Source organism: Anarrhichthys ocellatus, unplaced genomic scaffold (assembly GCF_004355925.1).
Source record: "Anarrhichthys ocellatus isolate YVR2014 unplaced genomic scaffold, GSC_Weel_1.0 scaffold1, whole genome shotgun sequence".
In the NCBI taxonomy this organism is placed as follows: Eukaryota; Metazoa; Chordata; class Actinopteri; order Perciformes; family Anarhichadidae; genus Anarrhichthys; species Anarrhichthys ocellatus.
The window spans coordinates 1,377,724-1,394,811 of NW_022280031.1; the positions used below are offsets into that span (position 1 = coordinate 1,377,724).

A 17,088-nucleotide genomic window follows, 5' to 3' on the forward strand; every position below is an offset into this window, starting at 1 on the left:
ACAATTTGAAAATAAATAATCACAAAAAAGGGGGGGGGGGGGGGGAGAGAGAGAGAGAGAGGGAAACCGTTTAAAGAACAGCCCGATTTTTTTTTCCCCCCCAGCGGATTTCAAGAGGCCATCAAACAAGCAAGTGCTATTTTTGTTCCGCTGAAGACATTGATCATTCAAAATCATCTATGCCCGGATCAACAGTGGAATAACTAATACAAGTCCCGTTCTATCACTGGGCTTGTTGAACTGTGGTGGAAAGCGACAGACATTCCATCATTTCCCGCAGACGCTCTAATCCCTTTAAAAAAATGAGTGAAAATGAAGGTCTTTCAAAGGAGAAATAGGTTTTCTTCATCTGAATGGAGAGTATAGAATAAGGCAAAGCCTCAAAGAGCAGGAAGTCTTTAAAGGAAAAGGTAAAACAAATTTAAAGTCCATATTGGAAAAAGTCTAAACACATTTAATTACAGTATTTCTGTAAAGTCACTTGATAACAGTCAAGGTGACGTACAAATCGTTTTTTTTGGAGTTAGAATTAGTCGACCAAGATTTCCTCTATAAATGCATCACCTCGTCTCTAATCCACCTTTTTTCCCTGTTTCATGTTTATACAAAAACCAGCAGGTGTACAGTATGCGATAATACGTTTGCTGAGACCCTCCATCAGAGAGAGAACACATTAAAAAACACCTCTGCTCTCTTATCATTAATTCATCCCAGCTTGTCTGTGACAAGTTCAGTTGACATTGCAGCTCATATTTCATTCACGCAGTCTTGGAGAGCGAGCACCTGCCACGAGCACTTAATGCCTCGCGAGTAAAAAAATAAAGAGAGAAAAGAAAACCCAGGCATTCACCCAACTTAACATGACAATCAGGGTGGGATTAACACTTGATAATTAACCCCAACAACTGCAGATAAAGAGCTTGGGAGGAAATTCTTACATTTAAATGTTGGTAACAAAAGAAATTAAGAGTATGAATTTGAATATGAATACAGCAGGAAGACCACCCTCATTTCAAATGAACTGACCCTCATTCAGGCGGATTCACGTCTTGTATTCTGGAAAATAACAAATGAGATAATACCTGGGAGTTTGATGGAGACTAAGGCTGCATATACTATGTGGCTGTTTCTGCTAATACATAGCCGTTACGCATAACATCCTCCGACTGATTATACAGTCATCATCTGTTACATATTCAAAACATCACACTCAAGCCAGTTTGATGATGGCTAATATTGCATGCATCATTGAGGAACATGAAAAAACCTTAATCAAAGATAATTTATTCCAGTCGCAGGCATGCATGTCATACGATTTAAGGGCGCATTTTAAATGTACCATAATTGAATGTGGAGTTTTTCTGCTGAAATAGATTGCAGATGTCGTTGTCATAGCACAGGTGTGAATCTAATATATATCAAAGCCAATGATAAAATGGTTTTGCTTTCGGCACGTTTTGATGTAAATAAAGACACATTAGACAACAACAACAAGGCCATTTCACTTGTGAGTCCAGACATTATTCACTAGCAGCAGCAGAGATGTGTATCTTTCTGGGCTGTATTGATAAGATCATTGCAACCTGAGCATGGCTATTAAATGTCTAATGTGTTTTGGAACTTGTAGATGGTATGACAGTGGGGGCATTAACAGAGAGAGAGGCTCTGCCAAGTGCATCAGAGCATCAGAGAAAAGAGCTCTCTGAAAGATATCAGGTTTGGCCAGGAGGGGCTTCAGACCGCAACACAATAAGCAGCAGAAAAAAGAAAAAAAATATGAATTGAAAATGGCTTCTTTACACAATTAGGAAAGTACATTCAATTATGTTTTTCAGGTCTGTCAGCATGAGAAAAAAAAACCTAAAAATTCACCACCTGGTTGGACAGGAAAGTTAGCTTCTCTCAACTCCTGATATTAATGATTTAAACTTCAAGGTTTTCTATGTGACATTGAGAGCATTAAGCAGCAAACAACTTCATTGGAGTAATGTCTACCTGAGAAGAGAATGTGTGTGTGTTGTAATCCGAGCTGCTCCTTGCATCGTTGACATATGGCTGCGTGTGCTTTTAGTGCATGAGGGGCCGTCGCTCTGCACCGCGCTCACATGATGGTTACAGCAGATAGCGTCGTGGAAGCGTATAGCACCCACCCTCCGGTTCCCCCTCAGGTAAACACCGTTAGCTCTGTCAGCACTGTTGCCGTTGTTTGCACCGTTAGCGATGTTAGCAGCGTTAGGTGCTAGCCCTGGCTCAACCGTCGCCATGTTGAGAGTCATGTGGAAGCAATAGATGTGCTCTGGATTTCTATCGAGCTAAAGAATTAGACTGGCAATATATTATAGTTCTGTTATGTTGACAGAAAACAATTCCAACAATGTATTGATCCTACTGACAAGTGGGTTGATTAATCTGCAAAATATTTTGACATCTAGTCGAGTCTTGGTTTGGTTTGTGAAATGATAGAAATTTGTGAAAAATGCCAAATACAAGTTCCTAAAAACCCAATTTGATATTATTTAATTGTTTTCTTCGCACTTATGCATAAAAGGTTACTTCAACGATCAATTATCCAATTCAATTTCTTAATTGACAGCTTGATTCAGATCTACGAACAAGCATTGTCCGTGTAGCCAAAGACCTCCATTGTTGTTTTACTATTGAAACACACTGACTAACATGTTCCTTCATTACAGTGACCACGGGCAGTGTCAAGTCCACAGCTCCGGTTTCAGAGGTGAAGTTCCCCATTCATTCACTCCACTTGTTTCGGAAAATCCATGCTTAAAGAGTTTTAAGCATGGAACCAAGCCAACCAACCACGAGATGAATTGTGACCATAAAACAATTTATTCTGAGCCAAAAAGGAGTTGGAAAATGAAAAAAAAAGACTGTGTACATTATTATTTTAAGAGTGAAGGAACTACTCATCCCATAAACCGCTGCGAATGGTAATTGCCGCCTCTGGAAACTCCTGACAAACTTTTTAAGTAGCCTTTTTAATCTAAAACAGAGATTTATCAACTGCATGCCTTGTTTCTCACCTCAAATGTTTTCAGAAACACATTTCGGTGATTTAATTTCATTATATAAGAGAAACTTTCCAAACGAGCCGCCATGTTGGTCCGTTTTGAAATCCGGTAACAGACCGTGGAGCAACGTCTACGATCGAGTATACCCTTACTAGCCGTTTCAGTTTGCATGTGAGTGAAAATCGGTCTGCAGGATCCACACCCACAATCCACGGTTGTATCCACCTGGAGATCTAAATCGAAACACTGTTTCGTCTCACAGTTCGCTAACAGCCCCCCTGACTATGATCAACTGCTGCTGTAATACTGCTCTACTCTTTGTTATATAATCGCCCTATTTATTTTATGTTTATATGTTGCACCTGCAATGGCGTACTTCTAAACGTCCTCGTACTTGAATCACACAGGCACGCATTTAGAAACCAGAAGCTCTGAACCTTTTGTCGAGATAGAATAACCTTATTTCACTCAACTGAATTATCTCTAAAATACCTAATAATGAAATCCAGGAGGTACAGAAAACTGGAGGTATATGCTCATTTTGAATGAGAGTTACCTCTTTTTTCTTTGCAATTTCTTGCTTTCCTACCCACAATGCCCCCCCTCCCTCCTCTCTTCATCCAAGTCTATTGCACTCTTTTCATTGCCCAGCTCACGTATTGAATCTGCCTGATGAAAACAGATCTCACTGCAGCAGCACAATAGAATGGCTGATGCAGGAAAGATGAACCCTAATGGATTTTTTTTTCAATGTGCTCAAGATTGAATATAAGGCCTGACCTCCAGATGTAGTGGATCCATTTCAACAGCAGAGATATTGTTTATAGTGAGGACACAGAAATACACAGACCCACTTGGAAACACACAAACAGTATGTCAACAGCAGCAAAATAATCCCTTTCTATCTACATGTGCATGTATTTTTTAGCACACAAAACTGTCTAAAATTAGAATTAACCCCTCGTTATTTATCTATCCGTGTCAAGTGAAGTATTCATTATGATAGAATCTCATGTTTGAACTGCAGAGTTTGCTTAATTACTCTGCTCGACAGAGTGTGTCAAGGTGAGGCACCGATTTAATAGACACTCCATTTTCAGCACAAATGAACCTCTGCTACGGTTTGGTAGTTTCGCCAGGCAGTCTATTTGACTTAGAAATGTCTGAGTTCGCTTTATATGCTGCTTTTTTTGCAATGAAGTTGAAGCAGAGCCCAGAGTTCAAGGAACTTCCCTCGGAGCCAGCTAGAAATATCAAGGTTTGGGAGGTTATAACATTTTCTTAAAGATCACTGATCATCTGGTTAAAAGCTATAATATCTTTTTGGCTTTTTCCTGATCGATTTGCTTCTAAATGAGCCTGAATGCAAACTTAATTTGGTCAAAATATCACATTCAAAATGCGTGTTGCGCTCATCTTTGTGTCTCCACTTTCAAAACTGAATCAACCCGCCAGGTTATCAGAATAGCAATTGTTTACCAGCATTAATAGTGTGTGTGTGTGTGTGTGTGTGTGTGTGTGTGTGTGTGTGTGTGTGTGTGTGTGTGTGTGTTTTGGTTACATGTTCATCATGTGCCATTTCAAACATTTCAAATCTCATGCATTTTTATCACACAACCTGAAAATACCCAATCTATTAAAACCCTCTGTAGCAGTAACAAATATCCTGACTGCTGAGCGAAACACTGGCCAATCAACCACTGTCTCCACAGTAAAGGTCATGAGCAAAATGTGAAATGAATATGAAGATAAATGACACATGAATCCAATAGCTAGGGGGGATATTGAAACATTATATATAATACATAGTATGTTTGTATTTCAGAGCAAAACCAAGCCATATTCTGGCTATATGAGGACTGTTGTTTGATCATATCTCTTCTGTTTATGATGAACATTAGAATACATCATGCTCATGCAGCTGCTTGTATTTAATTTCCATTAACAGACACTGATTTCATGTCTTTTCTGAAGACAAAGACTATTGTATGAACCCCATTCAATCTATTACATTAAAGAAAGGCACAGATGTTGAGTGTAATTATCTCTGTATCTTTTTATATCTCAGTCGATATGAAGTACGCTATGAAAGTATGATATTCTGATTTTCAAACCCTGAACATTTTTTAGATGTTAATATTTTTGACCATATGTGCTCTTTCGTTTCCAAGAAATTTTCACTTAGATCTCAGTGCTGCAATCAATAAAAAAAAAACAAACCCATTCACATCTGTCCATTGTGAAAAGGTTCCCTCGGTACCTTTTCACAATGGCCAGATTCATGTCCTACGGCAATCACTGTCATCAGGCTGAGTCAGGCCTCCTGTGTCTAGTTAGGCAGCCATCAATTAGTTGATGTATTTCTAAAGTTAGCCAGGTTCATGTGCTTGTTTTTCAATGAATGATTTTCCATTTTGGTCACTGGCAATATGGGCTAAAGAGAAAGGGTAGGGCCCACTAGTCTTTTACTCTTCTTTTGTTTGACCAGACACTGTTGGCTAGTTACGGGTGGGGGCATACAATCTATCTTGGGGGGAAGAGTGTGTTAATAGTTGTTCAGCTTTAAATATTCTGCTTTCAGTCGGAATCACCCTCGCTGGTTTACCTAATCGCATGCAGTGGTTCAGTCCAATTAGGTTGGGGCCAGGGGGGGATATAAAGCCACTTAGACACAGACTGGGAGAGTTGCTGTTAGTAGCAGCTTGCTGGGAGGTTGCAATCACGACACTTCATTTCTTTGCTTTATTTGCTCTGTGTTAATTATCCTGGACTTTTGTTCTTCTTGTCCGTTTCGTTGTGATGTTTGGTTTATGAAACCACCACCTTTTTGGGAGGCTATCTGCCTCATTCATGTAGAATTGAAGCAAATATCAAACCAGAACATGAATGCTGTTCAGTGCATCTCTATTACAATATTTACGTTTTGGTCACTGAATAGCAGGATCCAAAAAAAAGACATTACCTTGAGCTTCAATCATTTGCTCATTTCTAGCCATATGTACACTATACGAGAGACATTTGCTTACTGCAGCCTATACATTATGCGTCACGCATAAGCTTTACATAATATCATTTATTGTGATAGAAACCTGCTCTATTTCCTGCAGTTCCTATGAATGCAATTACGGTTAGGAGATGCTAATTTGTGGAGGAGTAGTTCTGCGTGGAGCTGAGGGAGTAATCAGTGCGCATTCATGTTTGAAGTCTTGACAGATTGACCGATGCATGCTGTCGAGGTAGATATGATGCTGATGGATTTACCCACAATCCTTTTCGCCATGCATCAGAGCCGACATGGAAACCACTGAACAATCATTCAGTTCCCCCACTTAGCCCCCTTTTTCATGTCTTGAAAATTACATTTACCTCATGGGCTCGTAATCTGTTTCACATTAGAGAGCGCTTTTAAACGGCTGTTTTTCAATGTTTTTGCAATATCCAAAAAGCTTTGAAAATCATTTTAAAAGGTGAAATTTGTTCAATCTCCCCGGTGCTCCATCATCTTCCCCTCCCGCTCTAAATTGCAACTTTTTTATCTGCCTCAGTGTATGCTTTTCGTGTAGGTGTGTGTGTGTGTGTGTGTGTGTGTGTGTCTGCACATGCGAGGGTAAATAGTTTGCCATCATGTCCTCCTGGGTAAAAAACACTTCTTCAACGTCCTACAGTTTTTGTAAAAGCCAGCACAGTTGAATTCACACCCCATACTAAAAGTGTTAAGTAAAACCCTTTCCTCTGAGGCATAAAATAACTTTTGTGACCATTACTGAAAATATTCTCTGACTCCTTAAACATCAGCTTTCTAGTGTTACCCTGTGGAAACGGTTCAGTCCGCGCAGTGCTACTCACCGAGGGCATTTGGCTGGAGACGAGGTGGCCGTCCTGTGCCAGCATGTTAGACATCATGAGTGTGGGCAGCTCTGGGTAGGAATACGGGTTGATGAGCCCATTGTGTTGCAGTGAGTGGCAGAGGTAGCCTGTAGAGTCGTGCTCCATCAGGTGAAGGAGAGAAGGCTCGGGGTGGTTAGGTGGAGTGATGGGGGGGATCTCGTAGTCTTCGTCTCCATTTCCACTGCCTCCTCCTCCGCCTCCTCCTCCGCCGCCAGTCTGACCTGTGTAGCTCTGAGAGAAACAAAGAGGACAAAAGTGAGAAAACTCAGATTTAAGGAAGTAGTGGATATCCGTAGATCAAACTAAAGCTAAGACATATAACTGATAGCCACATGACACGATTCCATATGGGTTGCAGATGTAGACATTCAGTTTATAGTGATAGAGTCTGAGAGAGAGAATCGTTATTTCCGGCGCCAAGAGTTCTGAAAACCCTGTTCATTTCCTGCATAGGCCATGTTATGTAACTGGAGTATACAACTCTCCAAGTTGAATCATCAGTAACACAAAAGATGAGCATTGCCTTTCAAAATTAAAAAAAAAAAAAGTCAAAGCTACAAGCCTGTGTATGTAAAATGTGAGGATACATAGTCAACTACAACTCTCAATGTGAATTTCATTAAGAAACCTCCATTAAATAAATATATTCAGCAGTTTAAATCAGTTTACTTTAGGATGAATGTGGCAACTATGGTGAGTTTAGCTAACAAATGCACTTGGAGTTTGCTACAGCTCTAATTTGCGCCTCTAATTGGCTACTTCTCCATAGCGATGCCAGCTGAGGTTCATGGGTAGTATTTAGAGCCCTTCACATTACCCCAACCCCCCACAAACACATGTCTTACTCTTTCTTCAAAAATGTTGAATTTATTAAAACTAACATTTAGACAGACGTATTATTGTTTGTATCAATATATAGTATATATTGTTTGTTAGGCAACACGACTTTCTTCGAAGGAAATGCTTTTTGTCTCAATGCATATTTCTTTTGTATATCTAAACATGATTGATCCAAAATAAATGTTAAAATGAATATTAATGTTTTTATGCTTCATTAAAACACTTCTGTGTAAAGTAACCGTTGGTGTAAATACAACCATAAGGATCGTTAATACGTTAGCATCTCGTTCCCCTATGGATTCAGTTCCTACAAATAGCTTTGTAAACTGTTTGAATTCTGATCTGTCATTTTTGTTAGAAGAGGTGTAATTTAGTTTCATATTTTTAACGTCTCATTTTGGAACAAAAACTCAGCCGATCAGTGATAAATAACACCAACAGCCTCTGTATTTGTGTGCTGTCGCGCTAACACAGTAAGTCCAATCAGATCAGAGTCCTGCACAGAGCAAGAAGAAAAGAAAAATAGCAGGGAAATGGGGAATGAAAAGCAATTTTGTCTGAGACTATCCAACTTGACTCCCATTGTAATGACTGATTCAAATTAATCATCACAAATAATATTCTGGTGTCAGCCATTCAAGGGTTTTTTAATAGAATTTTTATGATTCATGTCTAGCAGTATACATCAAACAGTCAGTTCTGCAACATTTCTGAAATAAATTCAATATCATCTTTGTGTAGGCTGTCATCCTCGGCAGCAGAGTGGTCATTTATCTCTCAAACAGATACTTTTAGAAAATAAGGGGCATGGGGAGATGGAAGAAAGGAGAGAGGATACGGGGCACATTTCTTTTTTCTTGTTTCACTCAACCTATAAAGGTGAGCATAAAGGCCCATTCTGTGCTACTGCGTCCATATAAATTACAGGTTTGTTAAGATATATAACTAAAAAGGATAGCTTCCTAATTATTAATTACCATTTTTCAGCTGTTTGGAATAAATAAAGGAAACAAGAAGGCCTGCCAACAAACCTCAAAAAAACTGAAATTAAAAAAAGATGGGTTTTGTTGCCTTTTTCTCATTTGGATCACAAATTTGACGTACATAGTAACTGACAATCTTGTTTTTACAACACTTGCTTTCAGCAGGATTAAAATGTATCAAAAGTCTTTTTAAATGAATACCAATCTAAGGCGGTAAGCACAAAGCCAGATGAGAGGAATTTCATTAAGTTACAATACCTAAAACACTAAAACACCCATCTTTAATTTGACCACAAAAAAAGGACGTCAGCGATGTTTTTATTGTGAAGCAAGAATGTAGACACAGACTCAGCGTTTATGGCACACTTTCATCTTCCTACATGTAACACCAAATGAAAAACAGTAAAAAACAAAAGTGTGATTGTCTCAATTAGATTTACTTTGTCCTGACATAGCCTGCAAGCCAGTTGATATTAATTTTCTGGACTGTCCTTGTGAAGACAGATGTTTTTTGTAAACCTTTGGGGATAGTGTTATTGTATTGGACAAGAAAACGAACATTTCCTGAGATTCAATTTATCTCATAATTGTTGGAAGGAAGCTAAATTGTCTGCAATAAACATTGGGGCCATTGTGTAAAAGTGAGTCCCGGTGCGCCCGGTCCATCGGAGCCTCTGCATTCACCGTCATTTTTCACTGCGCTTCACTTACGACTGGGGGGTGACCACTGTGTACCGTGAAGGCCGCCACGCTTAGTCATCATCTAGCATGTTCATCAGCCTTTTATTTTCTCCGTGTATACATTGATATCCACTCCACATAAACATTTTCCTGGTCCCGTCCATGGCTTTTGATTGTGCAAAGGGATGCAGACTGAGGATGTGTCATGTGTTAAGATTGCTGTGAGGGCTCATCCAGTGCCCTTGATGATAAAATGTAAATACCAAGGACCTTCCCAGTTGGATTGTGGGAAGATAAATTATTCATATTCCTCTATTCAGAATGAGCTTGCATGTACAGAGCTAACATGTGCACTCTAGCTAATGTATACTATTTTCTCCTTTTTAAAAGTAAAATCCAAACAAAAGCAATGCATTTGATGGATCATGCGGACCAGCATGTGTCCTAGTATGGAATTAACTTTTCAAACAAAAGCCTCCTCTTTGTTCCCCCCCCATATGAGGTACTTGTCACGGGGTCACTTTCAATAGTCAGGGTCACATTCCTACCAAAAGCTGCGTTACACAGATTCTATTTTCTTCCAGAAACATCCTTTATTTTCCTCATCTGATGAATAGCGGCGTTATTTCCAATACACAGTATGCTCAGTCTGCACAGCGAGCGAAACACAATCTGTAACATTTTAATTAAGAGACAGATCTCTCGACTGTAAGTGTTACATAGCAGCACACCTTTCATTTGAAAGAAACAGATGAATAGACAGTTGGTCTGGGACTGAGAGAGAAAATAACATTGATTGGGGAGCATTCCAGCTTGTCTTTTATTTTGGCACAGAGCTCTCCCTCCCTCTGTAACACTGCCCGAGTATCCAAGGCCTTCTGGAGATGATATTGATTGTGGCTAGTGGCTCATTATCTGTACATTCACCTTCTTTTTCTGAGATTATTGTTGTAATGCTTGTAGAAATCTGGATTTTTAGGACATAGCCCAATTAATATTAAATTGTATATTCTGAAAAATGATTCACTGTCAAATATAAATTCAAATGTACAATAAAAGAGCTGCATGCTTTTTAGTATTTGTAAAACATGACATGATCTTGGCATACTGTTGTATATGCAACTATTTTGATAATTGATTAATTGTTTATGCCATTTAAAAATTAAAAATGTAAAAGATAATCTGCTTCCAGCTTCTCAGAAGTCCGTATTTTCTGCTTTTCTTTGTTTTACATTATTGAAAATTTTTTTAATACGTCACCTTGGACTCTGGGTAATGAGCACATTTGTCATTATCTTTTGAAATTCCACATCGTCAATAGTTAATCAACTAATCAAGACAATATTCAGCCGATAAATCTATAATGAAAATAATCATTAGTTACAACCCTAGTCGTATTATTAGTTTCTTACTATATTACCTAAAAAGGAACATCATAATACAAACAGGTGGCCCATGCATGGTGAACATTTGCTATATTTATAAAAATAATCAAGAAAGAAATTAAGCCACACAATAAGAACATGCATGGTGAGCATATTCAGACGCAGAGTTTGGAGTCCTCTCAAGTCAGTGTTGGTTTCGGGGAGAGAGGGCGGGACCGACAGCTCGGAGACAGACGATGACAGATCTGCCTTACCACTAATGTGCACTTATCTGCCTATTGGAGAGCTTTGTCACAGCGGTGATTTATGCTCAAAATCCCCCACACACACTACCACTTCCATCACCACCGACACTCTTCGTTCCAACACCTTCCTGTGGCCGACGTGCAGCACTCTGCACACAGAGACCAAGTCGGGCTCCGTTATCTCTCCTTTCAACGCAGTCCGGTTTGCAAGGAAAACGGTGGATTTATCTTTGGGAAGAATTTGAGGGCATCATCCATTTTCATTCGCTCTGCCATCGCTCTCCCAGTGGAAGATTATACTGTATATTTATGAATGATCCTGTTTACTAGTGTACACAGAGCTCTTGTTTTAATGGAACACAGCAGAGGCAAATAGCTGTCGTCAGACTACAAAGATCACTTACTTTCAAACGCTTAACGGCATGAACTGAACTGTTTATTGGGCTGTTTGTTTTTTGATACTCCTATTTTCCCTTTCCTCTTTCTCTCTCTCCTTATCCCTCCATCTCTCTCAGTCAACTCAGGCTTAATTAAAGCCATAGTCTTTCTTCTGCTACAATATCATTTCAGGGGGGGGTATCGACACACCACAAAGCCTTCTCCAGCAGAGCCCAAAGAGAGGGAGGGGGAGTGGGCCATAGATCCAGTTACAGCCACCCTACACCTCCACTCTCCTCTTCCTCTCTTGGCTGGCCCAACGCCAGCCTGGCCTGTCCCTCACAGAGCCCAAACAGTTCTGGTCCCTGCTCCACATCCCCCGGACCCGAATCAACCCCTCCCTCTTTGGCTTATTCCCCTGCCATCTCATCTCCCTCTAAAACCGCCAGGCTGCATTATTTATCTGTCACTATGTTACTGTTTGGAAATCATGAAAGGGACTGTGGGGATGGGGATGCTAAATCGCCATGTACTTGGTTTCTGTTGGGTGAAAGGATGGGATGGCCGGGGGGGGTGGGGGGACTGGGAGGCAGTGAGACAGGGAAAAAATAATGTCACAGTCACGCTCTTTCTAGGAAATAAAATCCAGCCACTATCTCTTCAGCCCTGGCCGCAGCTCTGTGAAGAAAATGCTTCTTATTTATCGTTATGGGAAGGAAGTTATGGAGGAAATTGGGAGAATAATCAAAGCGAATAACAACGGGCCAAAGTCCGAAGATGCAGATGGCCCCATTCACCCCAGATACTGAGTTGATTACCAACTAACCTCCCATTCACTAAAACCAGCCTTCCTAATTGCTTATATTTCCCCCTTCTTCTTTTATGTTTCCTTCCCTTCTTCTCCCTCGTGTATCCTGTTCCCAGTGCTCGTCTCACTTGTCAGTCAAGGTCAGGAGGTCATCCTCATCTGATCGCGTGTCAGAGCAGATTAGAATCAGAGCTTTTGTGCCATGTCATATTTCATTATGCATTTGACTCATCTGGCAGGTCAATAGGTCAGCGTGATTTGATTGGATGACAGAAATGATATAATTTGTGTTTAACCCTAGGCTGTATGAGGCTCTGAGTGGCGTACTAATGCATTTTGCAAAGACGGGGCAGGCCCTCTCCACAAGCGACTAATTTGAAGTGGCACACCGCAGAGTTGAAGGAGAGCCAGAGCTATTGCACAACATGCTGAGGTTATAAGGGAGGCTTTATCAAATAATAAACACAACCTCCCTTGTACCTCTGCTTCGGTCCGTCTCTCGCACGCTTTCTTTTTATTCAGCAAACCAACGTGAGTGGCCAGACATTAGCTGCCTTCTGCGGCTGTGTTGCTTCTCCTCCTCCCCTTTTTCTTTCTTTTTCAATTTGATTCATTGAAAATGTGTCACTGACCCTCTTCTCTCTCTCTGTTTTTTTCTTTTCTGTCTCTGTTTCTTCCTCACTGTCTAATAACACTTGATTTTGGCGAGAGACGAGCTGTCAGCAGCAACAACCACATCATTATTGCTGAACATTCAACTGGAACACAAACAACATTTAAATAGCTCCCAAATGACGAGACTGTAGAATAGAATAGATGTGTAACAGTGGCAAAAAAAACCACAAAGTTATTACTCTGAAGAGGAATAAGGTTTATTGTTTGATAAATAAACGTGTATCTATATCTTCCTCTGCTGGTTTGCGTTGTGTGCACGGTAAGATTTCAGGACCTCGCGGCAGTAATGATATGCAGATGCTGCTCAGTGTCAGTGAAAACTTAACTGTGATCTCCACTAATGCGGTCAGAAAACAAACCATGAGTGCACAAGATTGCTCAGGTTACCCAACAGTCATCTAGGGGGATTGTGATGGCAATGTTGATACTGTGGTGGGTGACGGGAGAAGAGAGGAGGAGGAGGAGGAGGAGGAGGAGGGTGGATGGAGTAGAAAGCAGAGAGGAGGGAGCAGAAAAGACGGGGGGAGGGGAAAGATATGAATCCAACATTTCAAATGAGGACCATAATCAAACTTATTGCCTGACAGGGTGAATCTAGGATTACAATGTCACATTCGCAGACATACAGTATTATTTCCAGAGTCCCCTTTGTCTCTTCCTGTTCAGAGCAGCCATGTCTCCTGGAGAGGAAAGCCTTTTTAACTTCGCTCATTGGCACACCACTGTCTGTTCTCCGAGGCTTGACAACAGCTACTGCTACTGCTGAGTTATGAGCACGCGGAGGCTTGGCAAGGCCAGAAAAACAGCAGCGAGTCGACTGCTTTTTAAAATTTTGAATGACTCTTCAGTTATCTACTCTTCTGCGCTTACTGTCAAAATCATCATTAACATGTGGACAATGGTACCACTGTGTGTGTGAATGACAAAACTAATTATTGTTACAAGAGCAAGTAAATGGACAAAAAACAGCACAATAAAGGGTTGGTGGATCAGTACCGACTGACTCAAACAATGTTGAAAATGACAAAGGGAGCGCTGATGGCGCAGTCATCCAAACAAACGTGCATTATTCTGAGAATTGTTAGGATCCTGTCACCCACAAATAACTCTGCCATACACCAGGAGAAGAGGGGTGTAAAGTGTGTGTGTGTGTGTGTGTGTGTGTGTGTCATTTAATCTGTGTGACAAATGTGAGTCCGCGTGCCGTTCTTCTTGTTTAGACCTGGGTGTAATAGCTCTTGAATACTTTTGTGAACATTTTGTAGGTATCCATGATTTGTCTTAAAACAAAAACTCACTGAGACTGCCTGCTCCGTGTGTGTTTGTGGTGTTAGTGTGTTCTTAAGTGTCTCCCTGGTTCAGAGTCAATGAGGCTGTGTATTGGAGGCTGGCACAGCTGGTGGGAGCAGGAGACTAACATCTGGACCCTCGTACTCTTGGTGCCATTGTTAATAAGAGGCTGGTGGGGAGTGGAGGGGAGTGGAGGAGACAGCTCTCCAGCGTCAATGAACCTGCCTGTCTTCCGCTAGAACTCCACACTGCAACTCACACTTGATGCTTCACAAAAGAACCCCCAGCATCGCAGCATATCCACAACTAAGATTTCAGAGTAAAACCCGAACAGGAACAGCTTAACGGGCCTAGTTTTTGGGGGGTTTTAGCCAGTAGCCACATTACATTGTTTGTAGTTCTGACAACATGCTAGCATGCTATGTAACTGTGGTGAACATGCTAAACATTGTGCCTGCTAAACATCAGCATAAATGCATTGTTTCTGAGCATATTAGCATGCTGATGGTAGCAGCCTCATTGCTAGTATGCCTATACACTCATGTTAATCCAACTACAAACAGCAGCTAAGTGTTGTTAACTGCATCGGGACTATTCAGGCACAGAAAAGTGCACTGAAATCATCCTCACGCAATTTCCTGGGACCGTTTACATTTCTGGTTCTGTATTGTCTTACATGGTGAGCCCCACCGGTGTTGCACTGCTAGAAGACCTACATGGATATATAAATAACATGTTATTAAACTATAAAGGCTGTCTAACTGTGTGCTGCTTAAAGGTGCAAAATACAAGATTGGGAGCATTTCTATTACTAAACTTTTTCTCAGCAGAGGAAATAAGCCAACATGGATCGATGTCAATTTAGGGCTTTTTTCTTACCTTGAAGATACTGCATCAATAATTAACCAAGTATTTGTGCTAATGAATCTCTCTTTTCCTGTCTAATAAACCATATTTTTTTTTTGCAGCCATGAGGGAAACCAGTTCACGTACGTTGTGAGATTTATTTCTTTAAAAGAGGTTGGAAATCTCTGCAGTTATGAAAAGGCTAAAAAGACACTGCCCATTGCATTTCTTTTATAACACTCTGGCATGTGATCGAGCACAAGAGTGAATGTTTGGTCCGTCATCGTGTTGTCCAATGGGGTGAAGGGCCTACACAAACACATTAAGGTTGCCATTAGTTTCACCTGATCACCTGGGGCAACAGAAGAATGGACGGCTTGGCAGAGCGAGGGCCTTACACAAATACACAACTGTGCATTTATATGTGGTGCCATGTCAGATGAGTAATTCAAACAGAGGGCTTTTAAACAGGGCAAAAGAGTGAGTGAGGAGGGTGAGGATGTTTCCCAATGACTGTGAAAAGGCCACATGGAGAGAACTTTCCATCTTTCTGCTGCCGCGACAAATATGCCTGCACATCCTTTTGCATTGTCTCCACTCTGCTTCGTCAGCGAACAGCTATAGAAATATTTTGGCAGGCTGCTCTTTGTTTTCATTTTCACAAAAGATGTAGTGAGGGAGTGAGAGAGAGGGGGGGGGGGGGGTACTCAGAAAGGTAAAGGGACGCTGTCGGAGGTTTGAGGGGAGCATTTGAGTAAAGGAGGAATACAGGAGGTAGATAGAGGGGAGATGGAGGTGGGAGGAAGGCAGAAAAGGAAGAAGGAAAGACAGAGGGGGAGACAAAGAGGATGAGTAAGGGAGAGAGGGGAAAGGTAAGAAGAGCAGAAGAACTGGTGGGAAGTACGAAGCCCGGAGGACGGATGAATTAGGTACATCATGTGAGGTGGGATATGAAGGGAGAACATACAAGTGATTGGGAAGATCGGGGTGACGAGTAGAGGGTGAGGCACAAGGTGGGAGAATCAATTGGAAGAGAGGGGGCAGGTGGAAGTGTAGGGTAGGAGGAGCCTGCCACTCTAGTCCCCAGCTCCAATCTAAACAGCGGGAGGAAGCTGTAAATCAGACTAATGCGGCCGAGCTGTAATTCAGACCAGCAGTGCCAGGGCGCTGGTGCGGGGACCCCGGACGGCGGGAGTTTACAAAACGCCGCCGCAAGGCTTTAATCAGTGGAACGATCCGAAGATACAGTCTCCCCCAATCAGCAGGCTTCCTGTCAGTCACACATGGCTGAACCTGACCAATCAGGCTTCGCCGAGGTCCCAGACGGGCCGGCTGGGCTTTGGGCTGCTGCCAAACAAGAGAATCACTCATCTAAACTGGAAAGGTGGAATGGGCCTTTAATTCAGAGCATAGAGGGACGAGGTGATAGATTTGTCAAAGGTTGGACATAAAAGACTATGGGATCATGTTCTACAATTGTTCATCAGAAACATATGGGGGAAAGATGAGAGACACAGGGGAGCTGTGGAATAGGACTTAATCATGTTCATCAGACCGGAGTTAACACAAGTTTAGGCACTAAAACTGTGACAGATATCGTTTCTGTTCAAAGGAGCTCTTACAACACTAAATCCCTCATTAAAATCATTTTAAGAATAACAAAAATAACACGAAGGCCTCATTGTGAGTTCAGTCTGTCAGGGTGCGTTCTAAACTTCATCATAATCACATCTGTTTGCTGCCATATGAAAACAACTTTCCATCGGTCTCCAATCCGTCTCTGCTTCTCCGTGTCTCCGAAATCTGCTGCTGGCACTCACACACCGACCTAATTACAATTACAACACCCAAGGGGCCGGTAGAATCCCTGCCAGCAATGACTTACAATAAAATAACTGAGACGAGAAAAAGCATCAAACTTAACCGTTAAAACATTATCTGAGCTCCCGACATGTAAAACAGGCAGACAAACTTTCAAATCACTCGTTACCAGAAGCTGCCTTTTAATACCTGCATTTTACTCAAAGAGGACAAGGGGGG

At 41.3% G+C, this 17,088-nt stretch overlaps 1 protein-coding gene across 3 annotated transcripts in view; it reads right to left on the reverse strand.

The window, feature by feature from the left end:
* Positions 1–17,088, reverse strand: part of tox2 (TOX high mobility group box family member 2) — an 86,867-nt gene that overhangs the window by 20,860 nt on the left and 48,919 nt on the right. For all 3 annotated transcript variants that reach the window (XM_031853284.1, XM_031853273.1, XM_031853265.1), the window contains exon 4: positions 6,876–7,148. In XM_031853284.1, coding sequence (XP_031709144.1) covers positions 6,876–7,148 — 273 coding nt within the window. The remainder of the gene's footprint in view (positions 1–6,875; positions 7,149–17,088) is intronic.